This window comes from Papilio polytes, unplaced genomic scaffold, assembly GCF_000836215.1.
Source record: "Papilio polytes unplaced genomic scaffold, Ppol_1.0 DF824269.1, whole genome shotgun sequence".
In the NCBI taxonomy this organism is placed as follows: Eukaryota; Metazoa; Arthropoda; class Insecta; order Lepidoptera; family Papilionidae; genus Papilio; species Papilio polytes.
The window spans coordinates 3,476,311-3,493,909 of record NW_013524935.1 but is presented as its reverse complement, the minus strand read 5'-3'; the positions used below and the strand labels follow the sequence as shown (position 1 = coordinate 3,493,909).

Sequence of the window (17,599 nt, the reverse complement as noted above, 5' to 3'; positions counted from 1 at the left end):
TTATTATCATAAATGCGATTTAACAACGAAGCGCATTTATACCGCATTATCGAAAAAAAAAAATAGGAGTATAAATAAGAGTTAAAAATATACTGCTTAGTAAATTAACTCCTAGTCCTCCTGTCAAGTACTAGTTGTTAACCGCGACGCGTGGAAAGCATAGCCCATGTTACTTAGTTATAACGAAATATTTCAATGGTGAAAGATTTTTTAAAATCGGCCCAGTAGTTTCTTTAATTATATCAATGTACAAAAATAATTATCTATCCTTTTTATAATATTAGTAAAGATATAGGGGCTAGCACTAGCACCTTGTTCTTTTTACTTTGTGACTGCTACTCACTAAAAACAGGCGTAAAATTTAGATTTTTTTCATCCATCCATTGAAATTGATACTTTATATTCCACTTAGGAAACACCTAGACGAAAATGACATTTATTGTTTGCCCTCTGATTTACTTTGGAAAAAAAAAACGGTTAAGACCTACCGTAGGCGTTACAGTAATCAGTGGGGTGACGCGGTGACAAGCGAAAGCGATCCCGTGGCGTCCCACCCAATGGCCAGGAGGGAACAGAGGCACGGAGTATGCATAAAGCATTCCCCTCTTAAAAATGGCGTTACCTTAATGGAAACCCGGAAATAAACGGCTGCACAGACAACATGTGACTTATCAATATAAATGAGAAGGATAGATGGTTTTAGCATGATTTACCTAGTTAGCCGTATGTACATCAACTCTGAAACTGTTCTGAAGATCAGTTCACCTAGCTTTGAACCATTGCTCTCACTCAACGCAAATAATAAAGATAGATGTACATGCCAGTAAAAAGTTCGTATGCCAGCTACTAGCACGTGCCAGCTACGCGTCAATGTCAAGCACATACCCCTATCGTTCCCTCCTTGATTTTACTTTATCGTAGCTATCACAAATATATCATCGTACCAGCTACTTGTATGCCAAGTACTGGAATGATTCACACAGTAGCGTACACGAGGTAATGCCTGCCCCTGGGTAGTACTTCGTGTCAAGAGGATAGTTAGCAATGGTTACAGGTAGGACGGAACAAAAATCATATTATAATTGAGTTGCATAAGTACAGGGTACAAGCTAATAAGGGGATTCGTCATATGTCACAACCTATGGCCATCTTCGGAAAAGTTTACAAATCGCGCGCCGAAGGCCTAATTTTAGTACCTTTATCTTTCTATTCTTTTTCTTATAAGAAAAGGTCGAGAAAGAGAAGTGGATGTGAAGATGGAGACGTATTGGAAGGGACGTATCCTTGTGTGCGTCTCCTCCACCGTCGATTAAGGGTAGGCAATGCATCTGCTATTGCGGATGTCTATGAGCAGCGGTCGCTTTCCATTTTGGCGGATTTTGGTAGCCGCTTGCCGTTCACTACAATTTTTATTCGAACTATATTGAATCAATTTAAATAAAATAAACTATTTTAGTTTTTACATGTATAGCATTGCACATAATGACACTCCTCCAAGCTACGACCATGCTGTGTTACCGGTAAGTGTATTCCCGCCCTAAAGATAGACATTGAATACGATTCCGGATGTCTATGGGCAGTTGTTCATGATCGCTTACTGATATTATCTTGAAATTAAAAAAAAACATACATTCAATGGGACAAATCCCTCCAAAAATATTAAACTATATACTCCGACTGTTCGGTTAAAACTGAAGGAACTGGACTGGAACTGGTGGATTCAGGTGGCCGCTTGCTCGTTTAACACCTTATATTATAAAAAAAAAAAAATGTTATATATTCTGTGATGAATTTGATTTGTATTTGATTATTGACAATTAACTCAATATTGTAACCGCAAATAACTTTAAATCGTTGCACAAATTATGTTGAGGTATTCTAACTGTACCGTGCAAACATTTTTGAGTATATAAGAGAATGCTTTCTTGTAATTATATTCAGTTCTCAAAATGGCGTTAGCTGTGCAGGTAATTCTTTTTTTATTATAAAATAGGCAAAGATTAAGCCAAAACACGATTAGGTTTCAATTTTTTTTACTAACTGTTCCTGTGATATTATAGAAACTTAATTTTTTGCACCTAAATTGAATAGCGTAAAAATGTATAGCTTATAGCTTATTTTTTTATTATAAGTGATTATTTAAAATTATACAGTGATAGCTAACATCTTACGTTACTACGAAATGTGGTTTTATTTTAATTGTAAAATGTGATGATTCATAGTTTAATAATTTCAGATCGTTATACTCACATTGGCAGCACTTTGTCTTTTCGCCAATGGAAAGCCATGCGAGGCCGAAGTGCATGAAGAATCATGCGGATGTACAGTCGAGGTCACAACACAGAAACCAAAATTAAGGATTGAGATACGTGATTACGAAGACCCCAATCGCCAAAAATATCCCAGCTACCCCAGCTACCCCCCCAGCTATCCCAGCTACCCCCCCAGCTATCCCAGCTACTCGAAATACCCTAGCGTCCCCGCATATCCAGCAGAATATCCAATCAGGACAGGCTTGAGTATACCAAAACAAAGATATGTACCGATATATCATGATATAGAACGTACAAGAAATTACAGACCTCTGGATTTGATTGACTCAGAAATGGAAAAAGATTATTACGTGGTGCCGATTGGGTCCCGACGAAAAATGGTAAAGGTACCAACAATTTAAAATCTGGGTACAAAATAAATTAAGAACACTAAATTATTGAATCGTTAAAAAAAATATAAATTATTTTGAATTTTTAATAAACATTATGATTTTATATTTTTGGCCTTTTTTCTTTAAAAAGTATAGAAAAACAATCCTCATAAGATAAATAAAACTACGAAATAAGAAAGACTTTATTTATTATGTCTTATAAATAGAAAAAAAATAAAATACAACTTATTGACAGAACTACATCTAAATATGACCCGTATTAAAATTAATAAGTACCAAAAATACTGCTTTTATGTTCAGTACTTAAAACTTAATAATTAAATTTATTTTTATTACAATACTCTTATTTTAATAAACATTAAGAACATTAGAAACAAATGATGAATAGATTCAATTTTTTTTTATCTCTGATTTAAAAGACAAAGTTAAAAACTAGGGTTTATTATTTTTTTTAATCTGTGAAAATATGTAATGTGGACAGTATTTAGTCTGATTTTTATTAAAATAATATGGCTTTCGTATTATTTGGTCAATTTCCTTCGGAGTATATTCCTTCTGGCATCCACACGGCTGAGCATTACCGCTTGGTGTTGATCTACAGTACACAATATATTTTTTACTGCCATATGTCTGCAAGTGCTTTTTGATTTTTAAAACATTGTTACGAAATGATTTGATATAAGGCGTATAATTTGTTCGTTCTTTTACGAATTAATTAAAAAAAAACACAGTTTTCTAGAAGCATTTAAGTAATGATTTTAACAATATTTCGATGCGAAGATGATTTTACTATTTTTTTAGTATACAATCGTTACATATAATAATAAAATTCCAATAAAACAGCTATACATAACAAAACCATTTCCATAAAAACAATCACACAATCCATTAAACAATTTGCTAACGTCATTTTTTATAATCTGTTTCTGTCGAATGACAGGTGTCAAAGTCAAATTAAGCTATATATTACAAAAACAAGATATTTTATTTTATTCATTTTCACATGGAATAGATGTTTTAGATAATAATATGACAATATAAATCACATCGTGAAATTATAAAAAAATAAAACGAATAAAGTGTTGCCAGTAGTAAATCTCAAAGATGTTTTTTTTTGTAAATATGGCTTAAAAGTTAGACAAATATAACCTACCCTTGCTGTGTACGTATCCGAGTGGCGTCGGTGAAACGAATGCTGCATTGTCTGACCGCCATGTTCGGTTTGAGGAAGTCTTGTAGTATGGCGGCAGGCGCGGGCCGGTCGAAGGGGAATCCCATAGGACGCCTGTCCGGGTAGAGCCGGTCTCGGATGCCGCAGTACGCAGCCGCATCGTTACACGTTCCTACTAAATCTTGATCGATCTAAGGAAATTATTAAATATATACGGTTAATGTAGAATTAAATGATAAATAAACACTAATGTATTTATTGCAATCGACCTAAAGTGGTAATTTTTGTAGGGTTTCCATTTATTTTTAAATAATATGTTCAGTATTGGATTTCCACGCCTCTGTATACATAAATTGTTACATAAGATATACAATCGGGAAAACTGGCGCTGCTCTACCTCAAAAGATTTTAAGCTTTTGAACATTTTATAACGAGACATGGAACAAAAATCAATACAACGCATCCTATAAATGTGTATACGAAAAAAAGTGATACATGTCAGTTTCTTTTTATTATCTTTTCGCTTGCACTCACTGTTATCTAAATTAGTCTCGTAATAAATAAGGTAATGTTACTTAAATTGGAATTCTGCGGCTGTACAAATAAAATGGTTACGGTAGTCAAAACTATATTACATGTGTTAGGCTGTACTTATTTCTGGTTCGGTTAAATAAATATGCCTTGCAGTTGAAAGATTTAACGATAAAAAGTTCAAGGTCAATTTATGTTGCGTGTGGCGGCTTGGAGCGCAGGACGCGTGGGTGTTTGGAGTAATAATTACCTTATCTTCATCCCAATTGGTGACCATAGCGAAGAGGACTACAGGGTATCCTTGGGGTGTTCCTTTGGGTATGAGCATGTGGTGCGGCCAGCCGCAGCCGCAGAAGTCGAACTGTGCGGCCTGCGCGCTGCCCGCGCTACCTGGACGTGCAGACTGGTCGCGGAATGTACGCTCGTAGGGAATAGTTACTGAAGATTCAACACTCCTACGACGGATTGTGTTTGTGCCCGCATTCACTGGAATTTACATCATGTTCTTCGTAACATGTTTACTATAATATTTGTTAACAACCACAACATTTTAATAAGCTTAAATATACCTATTGAAGTGTTTGTGGATAAAGTATTACTATTTAAGACAATATTAGACTGTAAGATAAAATTATAAATGCGAAAGTTTGGATGAATGAAACGGCTGAACGGATTTCGATGAAATTTGGTATCGATGTAGAGGATAGTCTGGAAAAACACATAGTATACTCACTTTTGTTTTTTTTTAATTCCACCCGGACGAAGTCGCGGACGAAAGCTAGTCAATAAATATTTTTTTATGCATCATGATTTTCATTAAAAGTCTTTATATGAATGTTGAACATATTGTGATATTAAAAGTGCTACCCAAATTTAAATTTATAAAGCATTTTGAAGTTGATAGTTAGTTTGATTATATTACAAGATGACATATAAGTAGGGGGCTTGAATTCGCCAAAATAATGCGAAATAAATATGCGTCGCCTACATTAAATCGAAGTAGACGCACAGAGGATATTTCCCATTGCCATGCATCCTCTCCACCGTCAAATCCATTTCCCCATCCCATCGTATCCTAATAAGAATAGCTGGCATCTACCAATGTTTTTTCTTCATAATAATACTTACGTGGTTGTGTAAACTTGTCCAATTCAATCATTAGACGTCTCTGATCCTCGAAAGGCAAAGGTGCGCCATTCTCGTCGACAGTTGGTGCCATAAATATACGAACAGTTCCCGTGGCTGCTTGTCCGAGGGTATTATTGACATCGATACTAAAATATCAAAAGTAAATGAATTTTCAACAACTCTGTTCATAACAATCTATAATAATATAATAAAGCGTACACATTACTTTGTGGCTTAGGATGTCAGCAATCACAGCATATTTTTATAAAAATCCCTACATTAAGGATACGTTATGGGGTATATATTTTCAGGCTTTTTAATTTAAAAGATAAACGAATTAGAAAAAAGACGCGGGAAAAGAATAAAAACTATAGACTACGGCAGCAAAGCAAAATTGACATTGTAACGGTAATTATTAGCCAATAGCGAGCCTTTGTTGTGTATTTGAATTTCAAAATTTACTTTTAAAAGTTTTACAAATGTATGATAAATATTTTTTTTTTATTATTGCACAAGGATATAATTGGACAAGTTATTTACCAATACTTACACGTAAACGAATTCATCATGTTGTAAATGAGTGAAGCGAGCTAACACGCTGCCACGCGGCGTGAAGTCCAGACCACGGCTCAGTTCCACTGTACTTTGTTCCCATTGAGTTGCCAACGTGTTAGCGCCCGCAGGACTCTCAATACTGACAGATGACACGCGAATACCAGGGAAATCCAACTGGAATAATAAACAACTTTTGTTTGTGGAATAAAAAAAAAAACAAAACTTTATGTTCTTCCAGAATGTTCTATGTCAAACATCGGGATCCGTTCAGAAAAGGCGGCAAACTCTAAAAATCATCTAAACTTTCGCTTTTATGACATTGGTAAAAAATTAAATGTTGGAAACTACTTTGAAATTAATCAATTATGTTGAAGTTGATATTTCAAATTATATATGTCATTTAACAAATCAATAATTCATTTTATTTGTTATCTGTAACTTTAATTCTCGGTTAAGGCGAAGTAATTAATGGAAAAAAACGATTTTATGAAACAAAATAAAATAGCCAGGTTTTTTTCTTTTTTTTTCTTTAACAAAACTACTCACCTTATCGTCACCATAAGCCGGTAATTTGCTCTTGTACATGTTAAAAATGTCATCAACATACGCGTGCCAGCGATAGAATATAGGATCTCTCATAGCTGTCGCCGAATCCCCCATCACTCCAAATTGTTCCTACAAAGTGACATACAAATGTACTGAAAACTTCCTTTTTGACACAAACATTTTTAGGTTAGAATTAACATACCAAGTTACGATGGTCAGGGTCGTGACAGTACGAAATAAACACGTGGCCCATGTTATGTAGATCTCCGTAATACACTCTATTAGGGCTGAGGACTGAGGATTCCATTAAGTTACCGAGTACATCTATCCCCTTTGTTTCATCCAATGTCATTTGACGGCCGTTCGGCTGTAAAAAAAACTCATGCATAAAACTACTGCGCCTTCAGTTTGGAAAGAGCAAATAGCGCAGAAATCTTTAAAAATGCGCTTTCTATGTTAAATAAAAGAAATAAAATAATGAATACGTAAATCAAATATTTTTACTAGAGCTTTTGCAAATTTTATATAAGGAACGTATAATTTGAACTATTGACAATAGAAATAATGATCACGCGTACACAACGTGATCTTATCCTAACCTATAATATTATCTCTCTTAACTGCATAAACATGGCCGCCATTACGTCATATTTAGTTGTTTTGTAAAAACTAGAGAAGACAAATAATTACATCTTTATTTTTATTTTTTAAATAATAGTTATAAGTTCGGTAAATTTTGTTTTATTGTTATTTTTTATGTCTTGTTTTTTTCTGGGCCAATAAATGGTTTTTTTATTTACATCGAAAATGTTATTTAATGTAAAAATGTAACGTAAAGTAATTAGTGAATTTGCATATCGTTTTAATATTAAGTTTTTGGATAATAACAAAATAAAATTATAGATTTTTTTACCAGTAAAATCGCATTGTTGTTTATAGCTTCAAGATAACGATCTCTCCATGTCTCCAGTTCTGATACTTCGATCCTGATTTGATCGACTGGTCTGTCTAAGTCCCGAATTATTGAATTTTCGAATCTGTAATTTAATCCACATATATTTGATAATAAGTGTAAGTAGCCTATGTGACCTTCCAGAATTTTCTCTACATCTATGCCAAATTTCATCGAGATCCATTTAGCAGTTTAGGCTACAAACGCTAACAAACATCCTTCCATCAAAACTTTCGCATCTATAATATTAGTAAGAAGTAAAATTATGGACGGTTACATGCAATTAAATTATTTAAACTTTCGTGAGACATTTTATAATTAATTATTTAACTGGTCTGGTCTGGGAAACTGGTCGGTGCCGTCACCGGAAAAAAGTATGACGTGAGTAAGCCGTTAAATAATTGGTTACATGCAAGTTTGAAATCTAAAATTGGTTTTCAATACATTATTTTGCATTGCCATTAAATTACACTGCACACATATTACAACAAGAATTATTTACAAATAAATTCGATCCGGCCGTCGAACCTACATACAACCAAATATATTAAACACAAACTTCGTACTAGGTAGTTCCTCGTACCACATTTAAATCACGCAAGCGAGAATCGTAAATTCAAATAAGTTATGGAAAACTTCTAGAATTTCAGTATAATTATCTATGGACGCGCCATAATATTTTAAAAAGAAACAAAGTGTAGTACTTTTCATCATACTATAAGTTAAGTTCGAGTGTCCACTAGTGGGATTAGACAATTGGGAATACTGGCACTTTCACTTCTCTATCAGCCGTCATTTCTGAACTGCCTAATTATGCATATTTAAATCCATACACACATTTAATGTCATATATTGTAATATTGGAGAAATATTGATAATAATGAAGTGTCAACAACTTGGCGTTGTCCTTACGGAGGGTCGGCACAGTAATGCAGCTCTGCCATACATTTCTATCAGCCATCATATCTGAATCCACTTCTTTCTTGCGCAGAATATTTTTTTTGATACCGTAATAGATGGATGGTTGACTGAGATGATGGATGATAGAGTTATTTAGAAGACGAAAACCCAGTGCGCTGACCCTTAGGGAGTAGGATAAGGTGGAAATAATGATGATTGTAATAGAAAGAGAGAGAAATAGTATAATTCACTTCTGACTACGCAATAATAAAGATAAAGATATTGGGTACTAAGTATCTTAAACAGTCGAAGGATCTAGACGAAAGGAACTAAGTCTGGTTAATGATTCAGTTTTAATCATGTTACCACCACGTGTAACCATTATGACGTCAAATTACAGCGACAAACATGACTCAGAGTTAATCTATTCCTATTAATAAGGAAAATGCACATTTTAACTATAATCATATTCATATTATAAATGCGAAAGTTTAGATGGATGGATGGATGTTACAGTTTGTAGCCTTAACTACTGAATGGATTTCGACGAAATTTGGTATAGATGTAGAAGATAGTCTGTAAGAGAATATATGCTATTCACTTTTCTTTTTTTTAATTCCACACGGAGAGTCGCGAGCGATAGCCAGTAAGTAAATAATTTATACGTACTACCTGCGACTTCGTCCATTAATTTAAAGGATTAAAAAATGAAATATTAACCGGATTGTCCTTTCTTTCTAGATCCTTCAACCGTTAGAATTAAGTTACCAATATCCATATATCCATTCAAACTTCTACATTAACCATATCTATACTAATATAATAAAGCGTAAACACAAACTTTTTTGTTGTCTAAGATGTCAGCAATTACAGCATATTTTTGAATAACTCTTTTTTTAATAATAAGTTATGCGTATGAAGTCGCACGGGAACAGCTAATTAGTACGATATTACCTGGGTGGTATAGATCGACTGGCCACTTGCAAGTCCATTTTAGGGAAGTAACCTTCTTCAATCGGCTCTCTAAAATTTTTGAAACGTTTTACTCTTCCCAAATTATTGCACAGACGTTCTGTATTGTATCTAAAATAAAAACATTCGAATTAATTATGTTGTAATTTAGTAAGCTTATTTATATTATAAGGTGACAAAGCTGAAAGCAGCTTATGTTCGCCGAAATAACCAAAAGACCACTGCCCATACGCATCTCTCATTGTAGATGCATACCTTGGCATAGGAAGTTACGCACAGAAATATTATATATCTCTACATTTTTACCTAGTTATATGATATTATAAGGCACATAAAAACATACAGGCGAATTGAGTACCTCTTTCTTTTGGGAAGTCGACTAAAAACACGACAATAAAACCATCTCTCTCATTCTACTTAAGAGAAACAGAGAAAACAATATTTCGTATAATCATTTAATATACCTGGCAATGATTTGTTGATGCATGTAATAAAAGAGTTCTCCCCTCCTGTCCTTGTTGACAACCGAGCGGTCTGCAGCATCAAATGGATAGACCAGATGCCAGTGCCAATGGTGAAGGTTGATGCCTATATCTTCGCGGAAGTATGCTACACGCTGCTCCGGTTCTGACGGCGACGCGGTGTAGTTCAAAGGAATTGTTATTGGCATCTGTTGAATAACTCGTGTTTTAAAAAAATAGCGAATAAGAAAATTAAAATTAAAAAATCTGTTGAACATCTTATCTTAACATTTTGAATTTCGAAATCAAGGATTAACAAAAACGAATCGAAAATGACGCTGCTTATTTTAAGTTTTTTTTAATAGGCGGTCAATGATGGATACATGATTATGCCAAACGTCATTTCTCGTGTGCAATATTTCTTTAGCTATAATAATCCATTCTAAGAAATTATTGATTTGTTTTGAAACACTAGCTTTGAAGGCTGATTATTGAACCGTTTTACTAATTAGCACTAGACATAGAAGGCATCGGAGACAAATGATTATAGTGTAATATAGATTTATAGAAAATTTTAACAGCTTATTTTAACATCACGTACCTTCACGCCTGAAGTAACAACGGTGCTGACCTCTCGTGCGCGGCGGAAGACTTTAGGGTCCATAAACTTGTCAGGAAATGTCTCCGCAAAAGTTGGGATATTTAAACCCTTAGTATCAGGTCTAGGAAGAAAACAAAATAAGTAAATTGATGATTTAGAAAAAGAAAAAATTACTAACTGGGGGTAGTTTTCTATTGTTAACGTATATTTCCTAAACTTGTGGACAGATTTTAATGAGATTCGATTCATTCATTCAAGCATTCTTCCTCACTCCTCACTCACGTTTTTTAACTGACATAGGGTTTTTTTTAATATATTTACCTGTGTAAAATAGCAACGGAAAGACAATAGTTGAACATATAAGGGTTGATACGTAGCTGACAGTATGAACAAATCGATATCAAATCTTGAACGTTTCTCATACCTAGAAAAATATAATTATAGTAAATCAAGTATTAAAATATTGTTATTACAAAAACAAATGACTATAGTAATTGTCTAAAATGTCGACTCAAATATGTCCGACCTTGTTAGAATTACACACCCGACTAAAATAAACACATTGTTAAAATGGAATACAAGTGATAATTATTCAATTTGTTTATAAATTAACAGTAAAAAAAAAAGTTATACGATCACCCTTAATACAATAAATCATATTTTCGACTGCTATTCTTATCTCCATATCATAAAATTTTCTTTCTACATTGACTCACCCATGAATATGTCAATAAGTTTTCCCGCCATTTTCCTATGCTTGGGAACGAATAGAGAGAACTGATCGCTGAACGGCAGCTCCATCGGCAGCTGGAGATTCGGCAATGCTATCTCATTCACCGGGATTGATTTTGCATCAGCACCGAAACGATTAGCGAGTGTATTGCTAACCGCCTTGTATTTATCTGGCTATTATTTAATTAGATTAGAATGTGGAGAAATGATGGTTAAATAAACAAGAAAATATACATTCAATGTTACTACATAGAGGCCGAAAATATAGAAGGGAATGAATTGAGGTTTGATAGCTGATATCTATCGAAAAGTACCTACTGTGTCAACTTGTGTGGTAAAAGTTTCTAATTATGCTAAATAAAAGGTTATACAAATACACTTACGTAAAAATTATCAGGTATCTGGAAGGTGGATTTGTCCTCCCCCTTTTGCATGAAGCATGGCTCCCTTGGACGGTCGAAGAAAAGTAAAAGGTTTTGTTTTGAATCGGCCATTTTGATTAGCTAAAATGTATTAATAAATAGAAATTAATTTCTAATGAAAATTACAGTGCGGGTTGGTTGACTTCACACATATCCTTGAATTTCTTCGCCGATATGTGCAGGTTGCATCACGATGTTTTCCTTCACCGTAAGAACGTCGGGTAGTTTTACTATAAAATAGTTTACTACTTATAGAAGAACTGATTATATAAACATATAAAAATTCAAAAAAAAAACGAAAATCACAATAGTACATGGCGGGATTCGAACCCGAAGACCTGTAGATTACCAGTCGTGCTTAAACCACTGAGCCACTGACGCTCTTATAGTATAGATAGTACAATACTAGAAAGAAATTTAAAAAACAACACTCACCTGAACAATTCCTGGATGAATTATTTTAAAAAAATACTCAAATAAAGTTGACAATGCTCCGAAAGACAGTCAGTCGGAAACTTATTCTCGACTAATAATGTAACAACCGAAAATTGTCCAATTTATACTAGTTTTCACCAAATGCACACGCATCAAAATATCTGGAACGAATAGACATCCTGGCCACAGAACTAGGAGTAGAGTTCATAAGTCAAAGAAATAAAGGCCAAAATAGCATGAACTTAAAACAAGGACAGCCAAAAAAGATAGGAAACGTGCGGTTACGTTATCTAATGTACGAATATCATGTTAAAAAATGGAATACTATTCCGTTTGTTCGAGACGTTTTACTTCAATTGCGAGGATCGGAATCATGAGTAAAGGGTGACTAGGCCAGTCAACAATACTGATGAAGTGCAGGTTGGTTGACTTCACACATATTTCGCCGATATTATACTAATATTATAAATGCGAATGTTTGTTAGCGTTTCTGCGATCTTGATGAAATTTGGTATAGACGTAGACGCATAGGCTACTTGATTTTGCTTTGTTTTAATTCCACGCGGACGGAGTCGCCGGTTAAAGCTAGTAAATAAATAAAATTAAACGGAGTGCATAACGATGTTTTCCATCTCTGTGAAAACATCGGATAAATGATATTGGTAAATCGACAAACACATTAATATATCGGCGGGAAACGAACCTCAACGTATAGATTTAGGTACAGTTCAGTCGAGCTCTTAACAACTACGAATGCTCTTGCACTGGCTCTATTACTGTCATACTCAGAGATGTAATTGTCGCTTGGGGAGTTACCTAGTTCATATAACATACAATGTGTCACAATAATCGAATACTGCGGTAGCGACATTGTTTTCAAGCGTGTATGCCTTACTGTTCTTTATAGAATAGGTCGTTGCTTAGAATAGCTCTTGCTTTTATTCCGACTTCAACGGGCTTGATGTTACACTCAGTTAACTCTATATCATTAGTCATCCTCCCACCTCACAATCGCTACCGTCATTGCCAATATGGCGAAAATCAAATAGACACACAATACTACGGCTCATAGTCGCTCCTTGTGTAGAGAAGTGTGATATGGAGTCGTTTTATTGAGCTGTGACCTTCGTGTTTGTGACAAACAGAATAATGTGTAATCTCTGCTTATCCCCTCTTGAATCGATAGGTCTACGGATGATTCGGCTTAATATATTTTTTCCTAATGGATTGGGAAATGAGGTTTGGTTTCCATTCAAAACAATTACGAAGGATAGGTTTCAAATAGCTGCGGAAGCCATGGATTCACAAAATAAATATTATGTACTAGCTGTTGCTCGCAACTTCGCCCGCTGAAATTAAAAAAAATGTTGAACAACCTATGTTACTCAGCGATAACATAGCTTTCTAATGGTGAAAGAATTTTTGAAATCGGCCTAGTAGTTTTTACGTGAACCGCATACATACAAAAATACAAATCTTTCCTCTTTATACTATGTTAGCAGCCTTTAGCTACTACATAAACAGCCGAATAGAAGACCGGCGTGTAGTTATAATGAGAGTATTATCACATTTCCTGTGAGAATAAAGTGTCTATATGGTTCTTTCGGAAGGAAAGAATTTATGAAGTCATCCCTTTTTAGTTTGTATCTTCTCTAATGAAAGTAGGTAACATTTTGGTTAGTGTATGGATGTCAGTGTTGTATAGCAAGTATCCAATTTGTTTTACCATGATAAAAGTACCTATTACTTAGTCACTTAACTATTTACTTTAGACTAGTGTTTCCAGTATGAAATAAAACAACAAAATGGGTTTGTAAGAAAGTTTAATTTATTATAGAAGTAGTGAAAATATCTCCAGTGTTTGTAAAACAAAGAAATAAACAATAAATTTAGATAAGTACTAACATATGACTTCAGCTATGCTAGGTTAAAGTCTAGGAATAAAACTAAAAATTTTAATAATATAACACTAAAAGTGAATGTTTTTCCCAAGTCGATTGAACCTTAACATATAGCTAACACAGAAACATACATCAAGTGCGCAGGGTACTACAAGTGTTGGAGATTCGACGTGTGGAACACCGTCTGAGGGGGAAGGGGGAAGAGGGAGGGGGAGGGGGTGTAGAGGCATGGTGACCGCTCACTCTACCATTCACTCACACAACCATACATGTACATATACAACAGCACCTCCCGAAGTCAACACACCCCAACAGTCAGATAGGAGACGAATAAACTAGGTAAATGCTACCCCCAGGTAGGAATGTAAAGAATCGTGTCCTAAGTCACAGTGCATGGGATGAGTTGGCAGGTTGTCCGAGAGGTGATCCTCGAACCCAATTATACTATGTCCATCGCTAACAACATAAAATTTAGAGCAAAGGTGCAGTGTAGAGGTTTAACCGCTCTTGAAGAGGAGAATGGCGACCTGGCCAAGGTAGAAGTATATGAAGTGACGCGTCTCATGCGTGACATACGAGCCGAAGTTGCGGCCGACTATGCAATGCCAAGTCGGGTTGTACTTCTTGTCAAACTCCTTCTTGATGAATGCAGCAATGTCCTGCAACAATACACATACTAAGACGCGCATACATAATATCCTTTTACTTGATTAAATTTTATAAAACAAAACATGATGCTTTACTTCCTAAATTCCTGTTTAAATTTTCACCAATCAACACTTTGAAGTATTATTTTCTACAATACGGAAATTTTAGAAGGCATCAGATTTAAAAAAAAAATGATCTTGCTTGAAATCACAGAATTATTTTAAATTTACCAATAAAGGGTTCAAATAAGTGACCAAATTAAAAGTTTATCAATTTTCTATGAGAAAAATATTGCCTAATTTTGACCACAAATTATCACAGGCAACCAATTGATAAGAATCCTAAGTTATCAGTCTCAGCAACACATAACCTTATTACTATTGGTATAGTAATTAAATTAGTATTCACAATTTCATGGCCAAGCAATGCCATAATTTAAACTTTGCAGTTGAAACTTGTACAAAATTAGATATGTATGTAACAATGTCTACTGCAAATCTGCTATTATCTTATTGGTAACATTACATAATTTATAAGCTTGTATTGTTCCACTTAAGTCAATTTAAATGTCACCTTTTGCCCGCTACTGTCCACATAAATAAAAAAATGGAGTAGACAATGCATTCTATCTCTTGCCCTACATCTATTCATGTCCTATGCATTCTATATTATATCAGGGCAAAATTTTAATTTCATTATGGAGATGTAATAAACATCCATACATCCAAATTTTCACATTTATATTAGTATATACTTTACTGCCATCTTAGTTCTTAAGCTTGCAATAAAGGATATAGTTCTATTAGATAAACCAGAAAATTATTAGCCAGATTGATTCTCCTACATTTTTATTTGAAAAAACAGATGCAACAAACTATATTTGTAGAAATTATAGATTTCAATAGGCAAAAAATCTAAATTGTCCAATTTTATGAAATGTGTGGACTATTAAGTATAAAAGTAATATAACAAAGGCATACCTTTTCAATGTTAAATTTCTCCAGGGCCTGTGTTGCACAGTCCACTGCATCTTGCTGCATCTCCTCGCTCATGTCGGCATTCTTGATCACCGCCTTGCGGTCACACATATTGTCAGGTGTATAGCTGAAACATTATATTAACTTAGATATTTTAATAGAATTATAATATTTATTTGTACTCTTAAACAAACAGGTGCACTTGAAATTTATTAGTTATTCTTTAGTGGTGCAAAAGACTATGAAATTAGAAATCAATAATAAAGTATTAAAATGTTACCCTAATATAGGCCAAAAAAATTACAAATAAAATTGTATTGGGATATCAAGTACCAAAATTAGATTTAAAAAAAAATCATATTATAAAAAAAGCTCATTAGTGTAAACCATACATAAGAATTTTCAACAATTTATAAATTTCATTGACAAAGAAAAATTTAAACTACATAAATTATAAAAAACTTTTACCGATTACACTTTGGGTCAGTACTTGTGGCACTATCCCAAGATTTCTGATCACGCAAAGACATTTTTAATTATTTATGTAATGGGACTAAAACTCTTTGCAATAGTTAACCAAAGACTGAGAAGTGTTGACTTTTCTGCATTAATATATACAGGACTTACAGAAAGCTATTATTGACTGATCTTATAGGGAGGGGGAGGATGTCATGACTGCTGCTCTGTTTAAATGTATGCCATTACATTTAAATGCTTTGTAAGACTGACCCATGTCAAAAAAGAGCAGTTATTTTAAAGTTTTATATTATATTATATATTATTAAATTGATTTATTTACTTCAGCTTGTAAATTATTGGCATGTGCCAATTGAAACCTTATCAGTCATTGCACTACTATTTGCTTCAGTCATATTGACTTTATTCATGTCAAAAATAACAATTGAATTTCATTTGAAATGTCAGAATATGAGAAAACAAACAAGATGGGAGTTCTTACAGCAGAATACTAAAAAGTTCTAACCACTTCACATCCACCCTGATTCGGTCCTACCGTTCACACATCCTAGATTTCCACCACATGCGTATAACAGCCACATTGATTGTTTACGTTCAATAACAGCAAAACTATTTATAGAATGCAGAAAGGTCAGGCGCGAAAATCGGGACTTCGGCGCGCCTTTTATGAAAAGGTAATTGGAAAACTGGTGAAAGTTCAGCCATCAAATAAAAATTAAATGAGAATTATCAATACCTGACGCAATCAATCGACTGCTTATGGTTTTTTCTTGCTATTCTAATAGTCGCTTTAGCAGTTATACCAGTCATTAAGATTATACGAATAAAGGAACGAGATTAAACCCCAAAGTACGAATTTGATGTCGTAAAAAACCTAATATGACATAGTGTAATTTATCCCCATAGAAACTCTGAAATTAAATCAATAAACATTTTGCTAGGTACCCAAGGGTCGAGACTAGAGATTAATTTCACCCACGTTAATACTATCCAGAATTTTCGGAAAATCATGAAAAACTTAAAATTATCCACCAATTTTAAGAACTAGAATTAATAGAAAAGCTAGGAATAATATTAAAACTAAAATACTCACGTTTACTTCGGGCTAAAGAACAAATTCTCACGTAATGATTTAGATACCGGAGATCGTATGCCTACTTTCCAGAGGATTCTTTCACAGGCTTCTTTCAGTGCGGATTTTGTCCAATTGCGGCAGAGGGCGTTCGAAATTCAAAACGATTCGAAACACAAAACTTGGTCTTTGCATCTTATATATGTGGCCAAGAAGGACACTTTAAAGAATATATTTCTATAAAAAATGTCTATTTCCTCGATTAGTTCTAACTTACATAAATTAAAACTGAAACATTTTATGATGTTCTCAAAGTTATTCAAAAGTACATTTGTTTTCATTTTCAAATGTTTTCAAAAATGTATTAAACAACTATCTTTATTTTATACAAAATAAACAGCCATAAGTATAATAATGCATAAACATATAAGTAATGAATTATAACACAAACTA

At 33.9% G+C, this 17,599-nt stretch overlaps 3 protein-coding genes across 3 annotated transcripts; 1 reads left to right on the top strand and 2 right to left on the bottom strand.

Annotated features, from left to right (window-relative positions):
• The first annotated feature begins 1,796 nt into the window (after positions 1-1,796).
• On the top strand, positions 1,797-2,729 carry LOC106107501. Its single transcript, XM_013288382.1, has 2 exons — positions 1,797-1,967; positions 2,237-2,729. Exons 1-2 carry the CDS (start codon positions 1,950-1,952, stop codon positions 2,672-2,674), a joined length of 456 nt encoding a protein of 151 aa, XP_013143836.1. The 5' UTR covers positions 1,797-1,949; the 3' UTR covers positions 2,675-2,729.
• A 107-nt stretch (positions 2,730-2,836) lies between these two features.
• On the bottom strand, positions 2,837-12,181 carry LOC106107474 (phenoloxidase subunit 1-like). Its single transcript, XM_013288343.1, has 15 exons — positions 12,072-12,181; positions 11,598-11,717; positions 11,199-11,388; positions 10,804-10,906; positions 10,483-10,603; positions 9,885-10,090; positions 9,403-9,531; positions 7,510-7,633; positions 6,799-6,963; positions 6,597-6,725; positions 6,046-6,224; positions 5,496-5,641; positions 4,618-4,853; positions 3,819-4,027; positions 2,837-3,260 (listed from the first exon to the last, which is right to left on the bottom strand). Exons 2-15 carry the CDS (start codon positions 11,706-11,708, stop codon positions 3,098-3,100), a joined length of 2,211 nt encoding a protein of 736 aa, XP_013143797.1. The 5' UTR covers positions 11,709-11,717; positions 12,072-12,181; the 3' UTR covers positions 2,837-3,097.
• A 1,696-nt stretch (positions 12,182-13,877) lies between these two features.
• On the bottom strand, positions 13,878-17,279 carry LOC106107620 (dynein light chain 2, cytoplasmic). Its single transcript, XM_013288555.1, has 3 exons — positions 17,168-17,279; positions 15,601-15,724; positions 13,878-14,631 (listed from the first exon to the last, which is right to left on the bottom strand). The coding sequence occupies exons 2-3, from the start codon at positions 15,706-15,708 to the stop codon at positions 14,470-14,472; spliced, it is 270 nt and encodes an 89-aa protein (XP_013144009.1). The 5' UTR covers positions 15,709-15,724; positions 17,168-17,279; the 3' UTR covers positions 13,878-14,469.
• Between the last annotated feature and the right edge of the window lie 320 nt (positions 17,280-17,599).